Source organism: Hippichthys cyanospilos, chromosome 9 (genome assembly GCF_059441005.1).
Source record: "Hippichthys cyanospilos isolate Australia breed blue-spotted pipefish chromosome 9, RoL_Hcya_1.0, whole genome shotgun sequence".
In the NCBI taxonomy this organism is placed as follows: Eukaryota; Metazoa; Chordata; class Actinopteri; order Syngnathiformes; family Syngnathidae; genus Hippichthys; species Hippichthys cyanospilos.
Genome location: NC_142377.1, coordinates 5374681 through 5397466, shown reverse-complemented (window position 1 = coordinate 5397466; position 22786 = coordinate 5374681). Strand labels below are relative to the sequence as shown.

The 22786-nt window shown below is 40.2% G+C and overlaps 1 protein-coding gene across 8 annotated transcripts in view; it reads right to left on the bottom strand.

Moving 5' to 3' along the window:
* The window catches only part of LOC148418609 (transcriptional enhancer factor TEF-5-like), a 60829-nt gene that overhangs the window by 14171 nt on the left and 23872 nt on the right, over positions 1 to 22786 (bottom strand). For 3 of the 8 annotated variants that reach the window (XM_088423850.1, XM_088423852.1, XM_088423851.1), the window contains exons 4-6: positions 8584 to 8648; positions 2586 to 2648; positions 2379 to 2441 (exon numbers count right to left, since the gene is read on the bottom strand). In XM_088423850.1, coding sequence (XP_088279976.1) covers positions 2379 to 2441; positions 2586 to 2648; positions 8584 to 8648 — 191 coding nt within the window. The remainder of the gene's footprint in view (positions 1 to 2378; positions 2442 to 2585; positions 2649 to 8583; positions 8649 to 22786) is intronic. The other 5 variants (XM_088423854.1, XM_088423856.1, XM_088423857.1 and 2 more) reach the window with 2 other exon arrangements.

Genomic DNA, 22786 nt, shown 5'->3' with positions numbered 1-22786 from the left:
TGCATGTTTTCCAGGATCATCAGTAGGCTTCTGCTGAGATTGCTGATGACCTGATAATTTGAATAAGGTGTGTCGGGGAAAGAAACATGGAAAACACGCAGGACAGCGGCCCTCGTGGACTGAGTTTGGGGACGCCTGATTGAGACTATGTGAATGTGAAGGTGTTTCCAAAACTTTGAACTGTACAGTAAATATTTTAGACGGCTGTTTTGATTTGCATTTTAGGGTTGCTGCAGGTAAATCATTAAAGTGTGACTAAAATTTTATGAATAAAAGGATGACTTAAAAATGTCTTATTATTATTATTATTATTATTATTATTATTATTATTATTATTATTATTATTATTATTATTATTATTTTAAAGGTAGTATTGGCCTCACTTTAAATGTCAAAAATGTTTTGTGGCTCCCAGTGTCTTTTGAAGAAGATCAATAATATATCTGTTATTTAAATATGCGATGAATATAACTAACTTGTGGGGGAGTATCAAAGGTTTCAAGAATGCTGCATCCACGTGAAAAAGGCAGAAAAAAACACAAGCTCCTGCACAATCAATCAAAACCACATTACATCACCTGCATCACAGCTGAGACCTGCTTATGGCAGGTTGAAAACTTGATAAAGATGGGCAAGTACTGATACCAGGCATGGCCCAACAACAGGCCTGATTCCATTGTATGAGATACTCATAATAATAGTAATAATAATAGTAATAAAAATAATAATGCCCAATACAGGTGCCATCTGTAAAACTGCGTAAATCTTTTGACGACTTGAAGCCCGTCAGAAAAAAATTAGATAATTTAGATAAAACGCATCATATAAATAATTTATAGATAAACACACACTATATTAAAAACTTTAGGGTTCAAAATGTGGGAAAAAGTTTGTGGCCTATGGTATAGATAATATTGTACTGGTGGCATCAGACAGTTGGTAAGTAAAAGTGAGGACTCAGTTCTAGAAAAAATTGAATTGAGCATGCCTAAAATGCACTACTTTCAGCCACCAATTCGTCTGCAGAAGAAAAAGGCCTTGTCTGTCAGAATGGCCAACATGGCATAGCTCAGTGTGTTAAATTTTCTAACGTGCTAAACAAGACTTGCACTTCACAGAAATGAAGATGCATCTTTTTTTTTTAATGCCTGAACATACATACACTATTTAGGAAAGTGTTGTTGCTGTGGGAGCTTTTTTTATGGTTAAATGTGCAGCTGATCACACTGACCTGTAAATGTATTTGATGTATCAAAGAAATAGGAAGGCAAAGAAACTCGCTTAATGACTCAACATTAATGTTAAAATGCTTAGAAACAAATTCTAAGAAAGTGCACTCTTTTGTTGCTAGTTGTCTACATATTTTCTGCTGCTGTTGTATTAGTTTCCAGTAAGAGGTTAATGTCACATGGCTACTTTGTGTACATAAGATATAAATGTTACTTTCATTTGGGAAAAAACAAATGCATGTAAATGGCAAAAAGAGGAGAGAGGTCCGATTTTGTTTATGTGCATCTTTATGTGGATCTTTAAAAACAGGACAAACACGAAGAAAGGAGCTAGAGTGTCATAGAGGAAGGAAAGTAAACGAGTCTTAGAGGTTGAAGAGCATGCTGCAGAAGCGTGAAAGACAAAAGCTTCTCCCGGGCTTCTCGTAACAGCATGTTGCATTTGCTTTAGTGGAGTCAGCCCCTAATGCATTAAAGGAGACATATAAGGTGTTTTCATAACAATTTTAAACTGGCCCCAGAAATCCAGATGTCCAAACTACCCCAAGATTCAACCTGCGAGTTGCCCACACTTGTCTCGGGTCAACCTACGATTTGCCCACAGGCAAGTTGACCCTCTGCTGTGAGTGGTGTTAAGTAAAGAAGGTTTTTGTTACTATAATGGCAAGGATGGAGTTATCTTCTTGAGCCTAAATAGTAAAACAAGTACTATCCCCATGAAAAACAAATCACTATGAACTCCATGTGTTTTGCAGGGGTTGGGCTATTTATTGAAGTCTTTGCTCTATTTATCATACATTACACAACAAGGCCTTGGTTCATTTTAGACCATGGAGTGTTCCCATTAATTAAATACTATTTTTTTTCCCCCTAATAGGAACAGAACTCCAACATACATTATCCTAGGAACAAGTCCATTTTCGATATGTCCCCCTTAAAATTCTTGAGTTACACATACAAGTTAAAGAACAATGTCTTTATGACCCCAGCATGCAAAAGCATTTTTTTCCCAATATTCCTCAATAATGCTGCAATTAGTTCAATACAAGCCATTATTTTGTCGGTCAAGCTTGCGTCTCTAATGAGGTGGTTAGTGCAAAGCCAAGCCATTTGGTCCAGCCCCAGTTGAGCCCACTGTGAAGCGCATACCTTTAGCTTTGACTGGATCTCGCGAGATTTTCTCCGGGCGAGAACCTGCAAGTGGCTAGAAACCTGCACAGAAGAATAGCCAAAGAGGGAGGGAAAGAGGGAAAGGAGAGAGACGATAAGAAGAAAGGCAGAGACGCCGTAACCAAAGGAGGAAAGAGACGCCCAGTCAGTGTCGCCGGAGAGGCAGAGCAGGTCGCCATCACCTACCTTTATACCCGCCTGGTATTCACGAACTTTCTTCCGTGCTAACACCTGTATGTGACTAGACACCTATGGGGTGTGAGAGAGTTTTTGAGCACAAAAAAACACAACATGCGTTAGGATGCATGCACACACACACACCAACACACGCACACACACACACACAAAGCGGAACCTTTAGCACTTGTACAGTGGAATCTAATCATTCAAATATTTCAAAGTTGATCTTGAAGCAAATGTTGTGAGGCTTCAGCCTAGTAAGCATCTAGGACTGGATCTACCTAAAGGTTCAAGTGGAAACAGGTCTTTTCTAGATGTGGAAATCGTCATTGGAGAAATCAATGTACCTCATTAACACCAGCTTCTTGTTTAAGTTAGCAAATTACACAGAATTGATGTATGTATTGAGATCACCAGTTTCTGCCCAACTGATACCAATACAGTACATACAGAAAAACCATGCCCCAAAAACTGAGGTACAGTAAGGTCCATACCATCATGGGTCATCACCTGTGAGGCCCACCCCATTTATTGACTATATTGCAAGCATTTAATCCTGGGTCATCACCTGTGAGTCCCACCCCATTTATTGACTATACTGCAAGCATTTAATCCTGGGCACTTGAACCCGCAGGGTATACCCAGTCTAAGGATTGCACTCTTCAATTGTGTTATCATGATGCCACACCAGTGGGTGTCAGCGATGGCAAAGGGGAAACGTGAAGACTACCAGAGGATAGATAAATTGAAATCAATCCCATGTCTGGCTGCTCAGTACAATCTGACCAAAATAAATACATCTATTCACTATGGAGCTTGTCCGCATTTTGATTACGAGTGGACTAGAACCAATCCTACCTGACTAGTGGAGTAGAAAACATCCTAGACTGGCTGCCAATCAATTGCAGGGCAAATATTGGCAAAGAAACATTCACAATCATATTCTCACTTATAGAACGAGAATCCAAATCAAAATGCAATTTATTATCATTAAACCTGCACAAGCACAGAAACAAAATCGACTCAAGCCATCCAAGAAACATAAGACATTGACTAACAAGGTACTCAGGACAACAAGGCCGGTCAAGATGTGCCATAAGAGCTGCGCTCCGAGACCTTAGATGAGAATGAAAGAAAAAAAAAAAGATACTTAGGTCATGTCCCAATGAGGGCATAGCATAAGCCTAAAAAAAAAAAATCCTTGCACATAAGTGAACAAAAAAAGACAATGCCACACATCTCAAATAACCTATACATGGCTATATATGGCGGGAGAGGGTAAGGAGATTATAGCGTGGAGTTGTTTAAAGGTGAACGAAAACAATGCTTATCGAAATAATGATGCTTTCATGTGTACATTATCAAGAGTTTCCACTGTACAGTACTTAAATTATGGATAAATAGCTAGATAGCTAGATAGATATACACTACTGTGAAAAAGTATTTGCCCCTTCCTGATTCCTGCATCTTTGACATATTTGTCACTCACAAAGTTTTCATTTGATCAAACCAATTTTAATTTCACAGAGACAATCAAAGAATATATAAAATGCAGTTTTTCAATGATGATTTACCAAAGAGTAAAAACATACAAACCTATCTGACCCTATGTGAAAAAGTAATTCCCCTTCTTGTTAAATAATATAACAAGTGTGACAAACCACAGTTTTGGGAAAGCTGAGTTCAATTTCATAGGCCACATAATTTCATTGCTACTACCTTGCTTGGATCAAAAACTCAATTAAATAGAATCTTGTTAGAAAAAGACAAAATCCCAAGAACAAATGTATTATGCCATGATCCAGATCAATTCCAGAAGAAATGAGAATAAAACTGATTAAGACTATTAGATTGGAAAATGTTACAACATGATTACCAAGGCTGCGGGGCTGCAGTGAATCATAGAGCCATTTTCCACGAATGTCAACAAGTGGACCTTGCCACACTAAAGCTGCAATATTTCAATTATATTATTTTAATACAAATTCAGGGAATATTTTGCTTTCTAAGAAGTATTTGCCTTTAAAATCACCATAGTACTGTAAAGTCCAGTACAGTACAGTGGTGCCTTGAGGGCCGAAACTTCATTTGGATGTTTTTTCTCTGCGTCTTTCAGACAATATTGTGTGATAGAAGCGCTGTGTAGTGGCAGCAGTTCGGCAGATAGTAAACCATACATCCAAAAAGGGACTTTAGACTGCTGCTCCTAGAGATGAGCGTTATAACATTTTGAGACCAAAATCGAAAAATGGCCAACTAGCTGCAACCATCAAAAAAGCACCATAACAGGAATGATGCAAACTGAAAACAGGAAATATGCACATAAGTAAAATAGAGAGTGCATTCCTGAACTAAAAGCTCACAAAATACCAGCAAAATGCAAACACTGTAATAGAAAAATTCTACGAGTAACAAAACTTCAACCGGCAAAGCAACGAGGAAAACAGGAAGAAAATACAGAAAAATGATACACATGAATAAAAATCATGCAAACACATTACAAGAAACACACTGCACAAAGAAAAATGACTAAAATAAATGACACAGAGTAAAAATGATGCAAGTTGGCACACACACAATGGAAGATTACCAGGCCACTAGGGGGTACCACAAGACTGGTAACAAATAATGTGACCCCATCAGATACTCAGAAAAGACCTGATGGATGACCTGTTTAGAAGGTGCAGTAACTGGCCACCTTTTGGAGAATATAAAAGTTATTTTTAAACATGAGGATCTTAATTTTTATATGGTATAGAGGAGCACCAAGATTACATGGCTCAAAACGTGTTGATTTATAAGGGATTGTATGTGTTTAATTAAAACAGATTAATTCATTCAGACATGCATTAAAGGGTATGTGTCATGGAAATTCAACTTTTTGGAGATTTTAACCATGTTACAAAGTAAATTTGTCTTCCTAAACACCCCCAAAGGCTTATTTTCCTTCACGGATGCATTTGCAAGACTTCCTTGCTTATTCTGCGCTCTCAGCACAGGCCACGTTTGAATAGATTACACTATAAGGTTCCCATCTACTTGGAACATCACAGGTAGAAGGATCACCTTCAAAATGCCTCTACACTGCCCCTGTAGCATCTGTGCAGGAGTTAATGTCAGTAAAATGCTGTTTTTGGCATTTTCAATAACTCCGCCTCTGACACCAAAGTTACTGATCGTTACGTTAGTTTTTATTATTATTGCTGCACAGTAGTTTCATTGTGGCAGTCGGCTTTAGAATGATGCCATGAAGATGGCGCAGCAACCACATGGTGAGAAGTGGGTTTTCAAGAAATCTAGCCATTAAAAAAAAAAAAAAAACTCTTATGTCGTAGGAATTTGAATTTCCAATGCGATAAAAGTAAAATTACATAATTTCTATACACATATTTAACTGGAATGCTTAAAATACCCTGATATAAGCCCTTTAAGTAAAATTACATGATAAAACAGTAGTGGAAACAAGCTCACGTGAAAAAAGAAGGCTACAAATTAAGTTCATAACCACCTATGTAGTTTACAAAGTTAGTAACATAACTACGAGTGCCATAGTCCCCACTAGTGGCCTGGCTCACTTCCGTTGCGTGTTCCAACTTGCAACATTTGTTTTTTCCTTGTAGTTGTTTTGGTTTTAGCAATTCTTCTATGCCTCAGCTCTGTTTTTGTGAACTCAGAATGTATTACTTGTAGCATGTTTCTTTTCATATGTTGTTCATTTATTTATGTATTTATTTATTTGTTTATTTATTTTTGGGGATCATTTTTTCTTGTTTGCATGATGGCATTTTTTCTTTGCAACATTTTTGCATTCCAGCATTTTTGTTGTTGTTACTGTGGTCCTGAAGTGCAAATCGCAAAAAAAAAAGCTAAGCAAACAAAAAAGTATTAGCAAACAAACAAAAAAGCACATTACCAAAGATTACACAGACAAAAATACACTATGAGAGAAGTACATAAGAAAAAAGGGCACATGAGAAAAAAAGAGCACACAATAATAGCAGCACATGAGAAAAAAAAAAAGAGCACACGAAAAAAAAAGCACTGTCTCGCCGGAAACCAATCACAAAACACTAAGGACTGAGGGTGTGAAAGATGAGGTGCGAAGTGAAGAGAGAACACTTTACATTCTTTATCCTCTGCAAAGGATAACATAGGCTACGTTCACACGGTGATCTGAAGTGACCCAATATTGATTGTTTTGCGCCTATGCAAGTTGTATCTGATCTTTTAATGTCAGTGTGGACAACACATCCGGGTTTTTCAATTTCGACCCAAGCCAATTAGGTATGTAGTCGTGAAACCCATCCGTATCCAATCTTTTGTCAAGCAACTCAAGTACTTAGACCAGGTTGCATTCATCCAACTCACAAGTGACCAACAAGCGACAAACAATTGTTGGTCATAATTCTGCACTCAAAAAGGCGTAAGGAGGTTGGAAAGACTAAAACAATCATTTTTGACGAGAGGGACACAACTCAATAAAGGTAGAGTGAGGTGTACACTATCTCTCTTACAGCTGTAACACTGCTTACTTTACAGGAGATTTATTTGCTACCTTTCTTTCTCCTGGTTTCATAAACCAAAACTCATACTGTAAACAATCTCACCTACCAAAAGTTATAAGTAGTGTTTACAATTAAATGTTAAGATTTTTTGTGTTACTTTGCTTCTTAAATATGTTTTACATAAAGAAACTGCTTGCTGATGGGGGGTGCTCTAAAGCCCACATCTTCCTTCTCATTATGTATGTAATATCAACAGTGGCCAGAAGCAATGCCAAAAAACAAAGATCAAGCACAAACATATGGACTGTTCAACTAAATCATTTCCAAAACATTATTTCGGGTGCAGCCCAAGCGGCCCGGTACCAGTTGATCCACCGGTGATTGGGGACCACTGCTTTACATGATACTCAAGGCTCTTGAGTATCATGATAATGCCATCCAGTGGACATGAGTAACATTGCACTCTTGTCCTGCCTGTATTCCCTCAGTGGGTTAAAAAACATAATGGTGTGTTATCGACTAGGGTTAAACCCCTTAGCTGGCTGTGTTTTCGTGTGACACTTATATTACTGTGTTATATTTCAATTGTAGTGTAACTGTAGAAGTACGAACATGGTGTTAACTTTAAGTGTGAGTACAAAAACAGAAGAATTAGTATGAGTGTAGAGTGTCATGAGTACGTACATAAGTAAACCAGCGCATTTCAAATTTCTTCCTCTAGTGGTGGCGGAAGGTTGGGTAATAATGCACAGACGTACTGACAGACCGACAATTACAATTTTATTTGGCTTGAAAAAATGACAGACAGAACTTGATGACGAAAAGGGGATGGGGCTCTTACGAATTTCAGCCCAGCAGAAAAGTAAGCTGCCCACCTCTGGTCCCTACTGTAGGTATGTTTGTGAGAACTAATAGTTTTTTGTCTTTGTTTGCCCTGCAATTGGGTGGTAGCCGGTTCAGGGTATACCCCACATACGGCTTGAAGCCAGCTTGGATAGGCTCACGCGACCCTCATGATGAGAATGACTAAGAAAATGGCTAAGAAAATGGCTACGAAAATGGCTGGCTGGCTGGATTACTGTCTGTTTTATTAAGTAAAATGTTGCAGACTATATGTTTGTATTCAAATTCGATTTTATATGTTGTTTGGGAGCTGGAACAAATGAATAGCATTTCTAATCATTTCAATGGGACCTATTCATGATACAATATAAAGTAATACAGGACAATATCCCCCATCTCAGAGCACCAACAGCATATGTTTCAAAATAAAAAAAAAATTCTACTGCATCCTAATATATTGAAATGCACCTCTATAGAGAAATACACTCAGTGTTATCCCTAACCTGAAAAAAATAAGGACAATTATGATATTATTCATTCATAACTACAAAGGTGATTCTGCATCTCAGAAGATGTTTCATGTTGGTGTGTTAATAATACAAAAATCATGCATTTAAGTTGTTAAGTATTCAAAACAACATTTAAAAGTGTTTCACCTGTTTCCTTGTGCGTGTCTTCCCCGTCCTCAGTTTGATGTACCGTGCTATCAATTCATTGCGACCTGTGTGGAAGAAATTGCACACTAGTAAACAGGAGCCTAAATTATTTGACAAATGGCAATGTTGGACAGAAGGTAATGATGTTGATGTTGCTTGAAAAAAAATGCATGTAAAGAAGCAGTTTGACCTTTCCCCCTGCCAGTAATCTTAGTTACCTTGAAAAAATAACTACTACTTTAGTGATTACAATATTTTAAAAGGAACATAGTTACTTCATTGATAACTTTATTTAAAAAATAAGTACTATACATCAAAACACTTAATTTTTAGCTACTCAACAATTGGGCTTGAAAGGCAAACTTAAATGCCCATTTTACAGCAGACATCATTCGCACAGTTGAAATCTTGTAGTGACTTAACAACATGCCTGGTACATTTCCATCTTCTGCATGAATACCAGTGTGTATATTTGTATATATGCTTCTGCATACTCAAAGGCTGTGTGTATGTGACAAAAACAGTAATGCGCAGTGAATTGGCTCGTCAGGTACATAACATAATTGCCTGTTATTGTTCAATAAATTTGGAAAACAAGAAGCCCACAAGTTTTAGAACATACATTGGTATTTTTTTCTTGATATTACATCATGAACTTCAACCAGATGTCTGAATAAGTAAGCAAAAGGAAAATGACCTAATAAAATTATTGTTGGTTCGATTATTTTTTTTTTTTTTATTATCCAAGAATATTAATATGAGATGAATGTTTTTTGGCCAACAATATGTAATGTTAATCGTATTATTGTTCCGGGAATTGTAATGTTTTAAATTGCTGGTTACAAAAAAAAAAAAAAAAGTTCATAGTAAAGATCAAGTAAAGTGTTACTATATAATTACGCCACAGCGCAGCAGCAGACTGACAAACACACTTTGTAACAGGTCACAAGCCAGAAAAAAAATAATTTCAGAGCCCTTTTCAGAGATTAGACACACAGGGATTATAGGCGGACATCCGTAAACAGGTTTTCACCTCAACGCCTCCAGCATAATTACCATGAGGCTGAATAGAATAAACATAACAACCACTTGCAACATTCTACACAAACTGTTTAGATGTCTATTTTGGGCGGGAGTGGTTCTCCTTATGGTTCTGGTGAAATGAGAAGCGCTTAAGACATGATCATGTTGGCTTGGAGGAAAAACTATGCTTCATTCAAACACAAAGCAGAGGGCTTGAAAGGTGGAAACAAGTAGTGACTAAAGCAGTGTATACACAGATAATCGTAATAATTTCAGCATTTTCAACCATTCCATTGAGCAAAAGGTGACTTGTCAAATGCAAAAGATTATCATGCGTAATCATTATGCGGTGTGGGATGTATTAAAAACGGAGTCTAGACAAAAAAAAAAAAAAAAGAGTGATAGTATAGCAGTTTTTTCTTCAATTTTCAAACCATATTCCATCCATCCACCCATTTTCTATAGCCGCTTATCCCCACGGGGGTCGCAGGCTTGCTGGCGTCTATCTCAACTGGCTTCGGGCAGTAGGCGGGGGACACCCTGAACTGGTTGCCAGCCAATCGCAGGGCACACAGAGACTAATGACCAATCAAGCGCCCAATCACACCTAAGGACAATTTAGTATGTCCAATTCACCTGCCATGCATGTTTTTGGTGAGTGGGAGGAAGCCGGAGTTTCCGGAGAGAACCCACGCGGGCTCAGGGAGAACATGCAAACTCCACACAGGAAGGCCGGAGCCAGGTGGACCTTTGAACTGTGAGGCGGACGTGCTATTCACTGCCATTTTATAAATTTTATTTTTAAGTGTATCTCTGTAGCTCGGAAGGAAAAATATATGTGGTTCATCATCATGTTCATCATGTGGATAAATGTAACATATTCATATTTTAGTTTCACTGTCTTTATCAGAGCGACTCAGTGGAGCAGTAGTTCGCATGTCCCCCTCACAGTTCAGAGACACGAGTTCAAATACACCTCATTCCGACCTTCCTATGTAGAGTTTGCATGGTCTCCCCGAGCCTGCATGGGTTCTGTCTGGGCACTCCAAATCATGCTAGTTGGTGTATTGGACATACTAAATTGTCCTTAGGTGTGAGAGGTTGTTTGTTTCTGTGTGCTCTGCAATTGGCTGGCAACCAGTTCAGGTTGTCCCCTGCCTACTGCCCGGTCAGCTGGAATGGGCACCAGCAATCCTGCAACGAAGATAATTGGCTCATTAAAATGGATGGACAGATGGATGTCTTTATCAGAGAAAGTTTATAAGACCCTATGAAAACTTTCTGTCAAAAACAGCAACCTTCGTGGTTCATGGATACCGAGCAGTGACGTACAGTCATTGATAGGCAAGTATGGATGCTATTACCAGATTCCAGTCTATGAACAGTATACTGGTGCAATGCACAAGTGTATGGGTGCTTCAATAATAAAAACAAAGACAAGCACAAGCATATATTCAACTAAAAAAAGTGGCTGCATAGTATGGGTATAGGACATAACCCGCTCTCAAGATGGAATGGCTTCAAATTGTTTATTGCCATTCCCTGTTGAACTTTATTCAACAACATAAAACAAAAAAAAGTTCACGTATAAAAATGTGAAGGTCACGTGAATTAATGCCAACACATAATGACAAATGCCAAAGGCAGACTACCGAATAGCATCGGTGTCACAGTTTTGTAAAATATTTAAGCGATGGATTTTTTTTACCACAACAAGTGGAGCAATACATTTAGACAAGAATAATAATACTCATGGGAATACAGTGTTCCCTCACCACCCCTTCACTTTCTCCGGCTTCAGTGCTTTGTGTTTTTATTTGTTCCTAAAAACAGTTACTTTTTCCAAAAGACATCAAATACTGATGTACTGCAATAATACTCACTCCTAGAGTGGAGTCTGAATCTGTCTCACAGCCTATTAATACTCGGTTTTATTCAGTGGCAAATGAAGGCACTTTTGCTTAAATCGAAATCATTGCTTATCATTCTACATCGAGGGAGTCTTGGCATTATATAAGGACAACTTTTCACGACGGGCGGTGCACTTGTGGCTATGAGTGAGAAAGCTGTGCAGAGATGTACATGTGAGGGCCTGGGGTGGGTTGTGAGCAGATGCATGCAGGAATAACAACACAGACTGAGGCTGACCCTTTAAGAAAGGTTCCATAGTGGGGAATGTGGAGGTCAGTGCACGGGGCAGTTGGAGTCTTTATCCTCTACAAAGAACAATTAACCATTGCCTACTGAGCTGTTACCACCATCTTCATGTATTTCTGAGCAATGAATCGATGATTTATCTGAATATTGTTAAAGACGATTTTAAAAAATAATAAAATCGATATTTTCCTTCCCTTTGCTGCGGCGTGTTTATACCTCATGAGCTTCCGTAGCTTGCGCAACATGGCTATGGCTAAATATAGCGAACTGTTTGTTTCTGGTTTGGGAGTCGTTTGGCATTGTGACGACAGACACAGAGCAATTACTGCAGCGATATTTCTTTACAAAAAAATTAATTTGGGAACTGAATCAGAGGCACCCGACTGAGTAGGTGACATTTCAAACTTTGCGAGAAGAACAAAGCTGTGTCACCCAACAAACTGCTGCTAAAAAGCAGGTCATTGCGGAGTCATTAACACTTGAAAGCACGTATCATGAAGGGGCAATATGGAGAGCAATCATGGAAGCGGCCACGCTGCACATTGCACCCATACATACATTCAGTGGATAAGATTGAGGAGTAATTGACACACACAGCACGGCATGCCTCAAGCCAGAGGCAGTGGAGAGACGTGTCTTTCTTTGTCAAAAATGTACAGTATTAAAAAAAACAAAAAAGCGAGAGAGTAGGCAACAAGCACACACCTCAGATATTGCGTAGAATAGACTAGAAACGACATTATTGCCATTGTATAACTGGTATAAAATGAATTTGGCAGCATCTTATCCAATTAGTTATGTGTGTACCCTAAGTCATTGGTCCCCAACCACCGGTCTGTGGCCCAGTACCGGTCTGTGGATCAACTGATACCGGGCCAGGTGTGCCGCACCTGAAATAATGTTTTGGAACTGATTTAGTTTTGCAGTTCATTAATTTGTAATTTGTTTGGCTTGATCTTTGTTTTTGGGTGCCACTTCTGGCCGCTGTTGATAATACATAGTGAAAAGGATGATGTGGTTTTGAAAACAGTCAGTCGGTAAGCCCCCCCCCCCTTATTTAAAATAACATAGAAAAACGGAATGAATAATTGACAATAAAACAATTTGAATATTGAATGCAAATGCTAGCTAAAAAAAAATAAATAAAACTTATTTTGAATTGTCTGTCATTTTAAATTTTTTTCTATGATAAAAATAAGAGGGAGAATTTTTTTTAAATCAAAATTTTAATTTGGAGTCAAAAAAAAATCTGAGATTTTATTTTTAGACAACCTCAGGTGGGCATGGCTTGCACACCAAAAAGAGGCAGCAAAATGTGCATTGAAGTGAAGCGAAAAGTGAGACGAAAAAAAAATGTTAAACTGTTTACAATCAACTTATTTATTTTATGACTATTTGTTTTTGTAATTTAAATTATTTGACTGAAAAAATGCTTTTAGCACATCCCTCATGCCTAGCTTGCTTAAATAACTAACTATATTGCTCAACGATTCTCCATGCAGACAAGACAGGAAGGGAGTCCTGCTTTTTCACCCAGTTTTAACACTTGGCCTCCAGAGGGCCCCGCCACTCGCAGTGACCATAAAAGTACAGCAGGGCGCTCGTGGAACTGCCTGCCCCAATACTCCAAAAGTGCCGCCTTCTTTCCGCCTGGGGCCAAAAGATTGCCACGCCCTTGCTGGCGCCTCCGCATTCCTTGCATTCCTCTGAGCCTGACACATCTGTGCGAGCCAGTCTGATTGGTCCAGGACTGAAATTACAGCCGAAGCCAGGCCGGCCACATGCACACAAACTTACACACACACACACACACATACACAAGCAAACACTTCCAGCAGAATGAGGAGGTGAGAGGGTTACATCAGGGGTTACGGTTGGGGTGAGGGCAACGGGTCTGTTGGGGTGTAAGGTTGACAGTTGAGAGGTGAGAAATGGGCAAGAGGGCAAAAGGGGCAGCTGATGCTGTAACTCTTGGAGGCAACACAAAGCCGTCAGTGTTTCTGCCAACAACTGCCACCTGGCCGAAGAGGAGGGGGATCGGAGGGGGGCAGCCCACCCCCTGCCAAAACAACACCACTATGTGAGCCGGCACAGAGCAGGCAGCAACACCTGCTGCTGACTGTCCCAGTCGAGGATAGCAATAGGGTGAACAATGCCAAGCCCCCCAACTGCCACCTTCAATCACATAAGCTCAAAGGCATTCAAACTGATAAATTGTGCTCCGGGTTGAATAAATGTTTTACTGTACGCCTTTGGTAGTGAAAAGAAAATATTTCACAGATTTAACGTTAAATTACCCAAAAGTCTCTATCACGTATGTCCTCTGCAAATAGCTATACCCAGCTGAAGCATAGAGCAAACCTGCAAATTCAAGGTTTGATATGTGTGAATTTTCCGAATGTATTTTGGAAACGCTCCTACATTATTGGCTAAAATACTCACTGTTTTTCTTGACGTCTCATGCCAAGGAACTGCTGATGTAAGTTAAGGAACTTCATTTAGAAAAGTGGTGGTGTTGGTCACCATCTTTTGGCATATATATCCTCATATATATATATATATATATATATATATATATATATATATATATATATATATATATATATATATATATATATATATATATATATATATATATCAATCTTTTGTAATCAAAAATCTTTTCAGACTCAAATCGTAGACCCATTTTAATCAAATTGTAAGGCAAAAATTCCCACCCCTAGAAGGTAGTGTCTCTATATATTGTAAGCTATTTCAATGTAAAACGTTGTAATGCTCTTGCATGACCGTGGTCAGAGAACAATTAATATTTGAACGAAATAAATATGTAATTAGACATTTTAACACAGGGTATGATGGCTAATGGCGAATGGAACATGTTTGCTAATTTGTTTTTTATTTTTAATGCTTCATTAAAGGTAAGTAAGGTAAAAACAGCAAACAGAACTATGACACGGCCTTCCAGGTTAAGAGCACAAACATCAGCTGAGTACGAAAATCTGGTGTGTTGTTGATCAACTGAAGAAGGTAAGACCTCGAGATAGGGTCGAGTCTGTACAGTTTTGTACAGTTCTGTACAGTTTTTTTTTACATTCATATTATGACACTTAACATATAAAACACAAGCAAAACGAAATACAACATAAAGAAACAAATCTTGAAATGTCAAAATTTCCATTTGTATTAAACGCAACGGAGATCACTCTCATTCAATAACATGGGTCCGTCGTGCTACGCAACGGAGCAGAGCGTGGCGGATGTGCGCTCCCAGTGTTTTCCCATCCATGGAAACATGGTCAAAATGGCTCCTTAAATGTGAAAGGTTGCCAACTCCTGGCATAGTAGGATAAAGTAAAATTTGAAAATTGCAAAATTGAATGGGAATTGTGAAAATTTTTTCCTTAAGTGAATTTTAAATTTATCAGTTTGAATGCCTTTGAGCTTATGTGATTGAAGGTGGCAGTTGGGGGGCTTGGCATTGTTCACCCTTGTTTTTCTTCTTTTTCCTTCATTTTTGAGGACTGTTTCCATTCTTCGATAGCTAGTGTTTCGCCGTTTCTCTGAACAGCGCCTAGCTCCGTTCGTCCTCGTGCAGCTCTGCTAGCGTAAGTATTTCGCTCGGCTGTACTAAGGTAAGCATGGCTCCGTGCACCTCCACCTCTTCTGTCACCTGCGACACCTGTGTTATTCTCATGGAGAGGCTTTCTCTCCTAGAGGGCCGTGTCCGTCAGCTAGAGCAGGGTAGTCTGATAATCGTAGATCAGACGGACACATCTGATAATGACAATGCGGGCCGTAGCCCTCCCGCAATGCCGCTAGCGTCGGCTAGTGCGGGTCGTAGCCTACCCGCTAGTCCGGCTAGCATTAGCCCCAAGAAGCCTGCTAGCCGCGGTGAGCCTGTTCGGACGCATAATCGCTTTAGTCCCCTCGCTAGGCAAACTCCTCCTCAGTCTACTGGCTCCCGCACATTAGTTATAGGGGACTCCATCACCCGTAACATCAAGCTTAAAAAGCCAGCCACCGTAATGTGTATTCCTGGGGCCAGAGCACCCGACATTGAAGCTAACCTTAGGGAGCTGACACGCAAGAGGGCTAGACACCAGACTAGTGCAAACAACACTAGCTACTCGGACATAGTGATACACGTCGGCTCCAACGATACTAGAATGAGGCAGTCTGAGATTACAAAGAAGAACATAGCTAGGACTTGTAATCTCGCTAGAAAGATGAGTCGGCATCGAGTTATTGTCTCTGGCCCTCTGCCTGCGAGAGGCAATGATGAGAGGTTTAGCAGATTATTCTCGCTTAACCGGTGGATGGCTGGTTTCTGTAAAGAGCAGGGTTTCCAGTTTGTAGTTAATTGGCCCTCTTTCTGGGGCCGGCCCGACCTGCTGAGGACAGATGGCCTTCACCCTAACTGGAAAGGCGCTGTCACTCTTTCTAGAAACATAGATTACTGTTTGAGCCTTCCATGACTTCCCACATTAGAGCATGTCGGGTCGCAGGCGAGTAGCGAGCCTGCTAGAACGGGTGTGGAGTCGTTAAGGCTAGAGTTAACCGGCACTAGGCTGGACTGTTACAACACACATAGCATACTTAGTCTAGGTCACTGCAATCCACACACTGTTTCAATACCTAATGCTGAATGCCCCAATGATAAGATTTCTGCTGAGGTGGTGTTGATTAAGGAAAACAGCCCTGCCTCTTTAATCAGTAAGACTAGTGACAAAGTGCCTAGGCGAAATATTAATATCAATATGCGCGCTGTAGTCGTCGACAATCGAATTCCTACTTTACTAACATCGCGACGAGGTTTTAATTACTCAAAATATAGAGCAAGCCCCAGCCATAAAAATCTTGTTGGTATTAGTACTACTAACACGAGGACTCAGAATAGTCCGGGAAAAATGTCCCAGTTTAAATTCGGCTTCATAAATATTAGGTCACTCGCTTCAAAAGCCCTTCTTGTAAATGATCTTATTACAGATCAAAATCTTAACGTGCTTGGTCTCTGCGAAACCTGGCTAAAACCAAATGAATTCTTACCATTAAATGAGGCCTCACCCGCAAACTTTGTGGGCTCACATGTTGCCCGTCCTTGTAAAAAAGGGGGGGGTGTCGCCCTAATTTCGGAATCTGATCTTAGGCTTAGCACGAGCACGAGTCACACTTTCAAGACATTTGAGGCTCTCGTTATGCGATCGAGCTCCTCACCACCATTTTATGTGGTAGTTATTTACCGTCCTCCTGGCCCATACTCTGGATTCTTAGATGAATTCCCTGAACTTATGGCTGACTTAATAACTCACACAGATAATATATTAATTATGGGTGACTTCAATATTCATATGAACTCCCCATCAGAGCCACTTACTGTAGCTTTTCAAGCAATAATCGATGCATTTGGTTTTACACAAATAATAAAAGCAGCAACACACCGGAATGGTAATATCTTAGACTTAGTGCTAACCCGTGGCCTAACTGCCTCAAACGTCATAATTCTGCCACATACTAACGTTATGTCTGATCATTATCTTATAACATTTGAAGTCCTAGCTCAGTGTGGTCTTGTTGTCCACAACCAAGGCTCTAAGAGCCGTGATATTAATTCTTCAACGACTGCTGCACTTTCTGAATTACTGCCTTCCGCAACAGCTGCCTTTCCGTCCTTCACTGGCTCAGTCGATAAGCTCGCGAATGATTTTAATTCGGTTCTTCTAAATTCCCTAAACTCTATTGCGCCGCTGAAACTTAAAACTCGTCCGAAGCGGCGCACTCCGTGGTTTACGGAGGAAACGCGTACGTGTAAACTGTTAAGTAGACAACTTGAGCGTAAATGGCGAACAACTAAACTTGAGGTTTTCCGTCAGGCCTGGTGCGATAGCTTGCTGAAATATAAAGAGGCTCTTAGGCTAGCAAAAACTAATCACTTTTCCAAAATGATTAGTCTTAATAAAAACAACCCAAAGTATTTATTTGAGACGGTAGCGCAGCTAACACAGCAGCAGCAGGTTAATCAAAATTCCCTCCATTCAGCACACGATTTCATGCAATCCTTTACTCAGCGGATTCAGCTAATAAGGGAAGAAATAAAAAAGGCAGCGCCGCTCACCACCTCAACTGTGATTGTTGATGCTAGTTCGGACAATCAGGTTCATGAAAGTCTGGCTACCCTGTCCCAGTTTGATTTAGTATCCCTGGAGTGTCTTACACAACTGATTAATGCAGCAAAGCCGACGTCCTGCATGCTCGACCCGCTTCCAGGCAAACTCGTCAAAGAGTTGTTCCCGATCTTGGGGTCGTCTGTCTTGAATATTATCAACCTGTCACTCTCCTCTGGCATTGTACCTGAAGCTTTTAAGACGGCCGTCATTCAACCATTACTTAAGAAACCACACCTAGATCCTGAAGATCTCGCTAACTATAGGCCAGTGTCACACCTTCCGTTTATCGCCAAAATTCTCGAGAAAGTTGTAACACAACAGCTTAGTGATTTTATGATAGACAACAATAGATTTGAACTCCTTCAGTCAGGTTTTAGGGCCAACCACTCAACTGAGACAGCCCTAGTAAAAGTGACGAATGATCTTCTCTTAGCCTCGGATTCCAACATCTCATCAATATTATTACTGCTTGATCTTAGTGCCGCATTTGACACTATTGATCATCATATTCTTATAGAACGTCTTAGATCATGTGTTGGTATCTCGGGATCAGCACTTTCTTGGTTCAGATCTTACATCCTGGGAAGGACGCATAGTGTCTCTTATGGCGACGCGATCTCTGAGTCTTTCTCCGTCTCATGTGGTGTCCCGCAGGGGTCAGTACTTGGCCCCTTACTGTTCAACATCTACATGATTCCTTTCGGCGATATTATACGTAAACATGCTATTAGTTTTCATTGCTATGCTGATGATACCCAACTCTATATGCCCTTAGAAATAACGGATCCGTGCAAGTGCAGTAAACTGGAGGCTTGCCTTGCCGAGATTAAACAATGGATGTCTTCCAATTTTCTGCTTCTCAACCCTAATAAAACTGAGATGTTATTTATTGGCCCTGCTCATCATCAGCACCTGCTTAAGAATACCACGCTGAACCTAGAAAACTGTATTATTTCCCAAAGTAGTTCTGCAAAAAATCTCGGCGTGATATTTGACTCAACTCTCTCCTTTCGAACACATATTAATAACATGACAAGAACGGCGTTTTTTCACCTCCGCAATATAGCTAAAATTCGCCCTATTCTTTCTCTTAGCGATGCAGAAACATTAATTCATGCATTTGTTACGTCGCGCCTAGACTATTGCAACATTTTGTTTTCTGGCCTTCCCATGTCTCACATTAAAAGCCTGCAGTGTGTACAGAATGCAGCGGCGAGACTATTGACAAGGACGAGAAAGTTTGATCATATTACTCCGATTCTAGCTGACCTGCATTGGCTTCCAATACACGTGAGATGTGATTTTAAGGTGTTGTTAATTACTTATAAAATTTTACACGGTTTAGCTCCTTCCTATCTCGTCGACTTAGTATCACCTTATGTTCCGTCCCGACAACTTCGATCACAAAATGCCGGTTTGCTATCGACCCCACGGGCTAAAAAGAAGTCTGCGGGATCAAGGGCATTTTCCATTCGCGCGCCAGTACTATGGAATGCCCTACCTATGGAAGTTCGCGCAGCCACCTCGGTAGAAATCTTTAAATCCCGACTAAAAACACATCTATACTCAAAAGCATTTAGTTAAATTAGCCTGTCTGCAGCCTTCTTCTTTTTTCCTGCCCCCCTCTTCCGGCCGGGAGAGGGGGCTAGCTAGATGGTGAGGGTTGACTTGACCGCCTCCATTGGGTCCTGCGCTGGTCGACCATCACGGGTTAGGAGTCTAGCCGTCTGCGGTCCACCTGGCTGGAATGCGGGATGGTTCCTGCCCAATGGCTTTGCCTGCTGTCAAGACATCACTGCACTATATAGCACAATATGTTTTCTGTAATTTATATTGTTTCTGTGTTCGGTACATGCAGCATCCACTTCAACCTGTGGGCCTGGAAGGGGGCTCCTCCCACCTGTGGTCCCTTCTGGAGGTTTCTGATTTTCCCCAAATTGGGGTTTTTGAGTTTTTCCTTCCCCTTCTGGGAGCTTTGACAGGGGATGCTGTTGTGTACCTTACATTGAAAAGATGTCTCTGTATGACCTCTTTTCATTCTGTGAAGCCCTTTGAGACTTCGGTGATTTAGGGCTATATAAATAAAATTTGATTGATTGATTGATTTAAATGTATCTCAAAAGCTCATGTATGGCATACAGGAAGGGTATTTCAAAGAATGTATAGTTTCTATTAGTTTTGTCAATTTAAAATTTTATTTCAGTTAGTTTTAATTTTTTTCACAGCATACATTTTGTCAATGAAAATAATTTTGAAATTTTTGTTTGGCTTAAGTTTAGGATCAAATGTTTTGATCAACAAAAATAACCTTGCCAAATACTAATCACGCAAGCTGGCTAACGGTTAACCAGTTAATAACAAGCCGCTAATCCAAGCTCACGACACCTAAAAGTACACTCTCGTTAGGTGAATCCAATGTCACTCACCAGGCCAGGCCCCACTTTTTAAAACCACAAACACACAAACTCCAAGCTATTATAGTGTGGAATGCAAAGTTAGCAACCTCAAGTGCACAAACACAGTATCTGCAAAGCACATGATCCTTTTCATGTTTAATAATGCAAAATCAATTTGTATCTAATCACCTGCTTAATTGATAGGATAATCGTTACAATTATCAACGGTAGGGGGAGACCTATTACTTGTAGATTTTCCATGCTCGATGCAGTGCTTTTCCCTGACATGAACAAAGAAACAGGCTTCATTGTAATGCAGAGGTAGAACCAAATCAATTAGTAAAAAAAATCCAGTCCAGGCAAAAATAGATAAATGAAATAAAATCCTTGGCATGCACCTTTGCTTGGATCACATCAACCCTTAATGTGTTTTTACTTGGGCCACAGAACACCTCCACAAAGTCTGTAGGAACTAAAGTTGTTTAAACAGTTAAGCAATCCTGTAAACAACATTTCAATTACAACACAATGTCTTGAGTGGGGTTAATTATGAGAATCCTCTATAAAAACAAGCATGTATATCATTTGAGGAGCACAAACAGTACAAGGAGGTAATCATTAATGATTCACCTGATGCTGTCAGAACAATGAGCCAGTTGGACTGGTTCTATGAGTAATTTTCACCAGAACACACTGTTGAGTGGGGGCGGTGGCGGCACAACAGGAGTAAACGTACAGGGGTGCTTGCTTCCGTTTCTTATTGTGATCCCCTTAACATCCCCCTCAGACTGCCGCAGCCTCTTTTCCTGACAGGCTGCGCCCCCGAAAGCCTTTTTTTTTTTTGTTTCAACCACACCACCACTGGAATTTTCCACTTCCACGAGAAAATAGTCAGCAAAAAAGGTAATCTCTTTTCACGCCGCGTAACAGCCGCCCGCCCCTCCAGCCACTGTCTCCAGCTCGCCAGTGCGCCTCTGCCCGCCCTCCTACCCGCCTCTCATAACATTGAGGTAATCCTAAATTGCTTGCATACTGCTCTGCAGTGACTGAAAACATTCCTAACATCTCATTGAGGGGTTGACGGGGAACCACCCGACATGCACCGTCATCACCGCGGACATGCACGGGCGCTACTGTTGAACACACATTACCCTTTGCACACCATTTATTATAATAAATGTTAAATTTGATACAGGTTTCCTTCAAGCAATAATGACTTTTTTATACTCCCCAAAATGCATTAGAGCAATGACAACTGCACAGCTAAGTGTTTGAGTTAGCGTGTGTGCAAAGGTGCTTTGACACACCTGTAGAGGCCTGAAAAACACAGGTGAGCGACATGTCAGCACAGCTCGAAGAAAAACAAGACAGGTGACATTTTTTCATACGCCAACACAAAACCACGCACACAGTCCTACTCTTGCCACGTAAAATTTTGTGACGACAGGAATGGTTGCATCCAAGTGTTTTCGCTTTGTTAATCCTCGAAATATGTGTGACAGCCACAAGGGAAGTGATATTTCATAGCTATAAATCATGCTGTGTTGAAAAGGAAGAGAACAACAATGATAGTTGGAAAGGTCGACTCAGCAAAGCCAGCTCATCCTAGATCAAAACTAAGTTAAATAAAAAAATGTTATAGACATTCTTGTTTTCATAACTAATGTGACTTCAAAACAGATTAGAAAAGCAGGTTAAAATGATAATGCTCCGTCCTTGTGCTGTTTTGTTATAGGTATTGTAAAGGTACCACAGAGAATCGTTCATTTCGAGAAAGAAGTTTCGTTATTATTAACACGTGCGACTGTTAATAACGCCAACATTATGAAAATGACTAGCTACGCTACTGGGAAGTCGAGACGGCTGCATGGAGCCGAGACAACACTCATAACTGGGCACACTTGATAAAGCAATGGAAATTTGAAGGCTTTCCCACTGAGCAAGAGACTTCTAGGCAGAATGTCTGGAATTCCCGATGGTCACGAATGACTTGCATCCGTCGGGGGAGAGTCAGACTGCAAAAAACTGTAGTTTTTAACATTCCCAGAAGCTCACATCACAGCAGCTTTAACACATCTGAGTTAATAGCCTTGCATGGGGGTTTCAACTGGATTTTCAACTCGGATGACTTGGTGCAAATGGGGTGCGCTTTTAGGAGGAGGTCATGACAGTTTGTCGCTAAGGGGGTCTGATTTGTGAGTGCACCACCTCTTTGTAAACACTATTGCGCAATATAGACGCAATACTGCCCTGCTGAAGAGGACTTGATAGCTATCCCACTTTAGCCAGGTTTGGTTTTGATACCAAAAGGTGAAGAAACAAAGTCAGAGTCTGCTGAAATTCTCCTTAAGCTAACTGGAATTTTTTTTCCAGGAAACTTGTTGAATGTGAGATAAACACAAAGGATTAAAAGAAGAATCAGCAAAAGTGTCTGCTTCTCCAAACATTGGGCAACAAGATGAA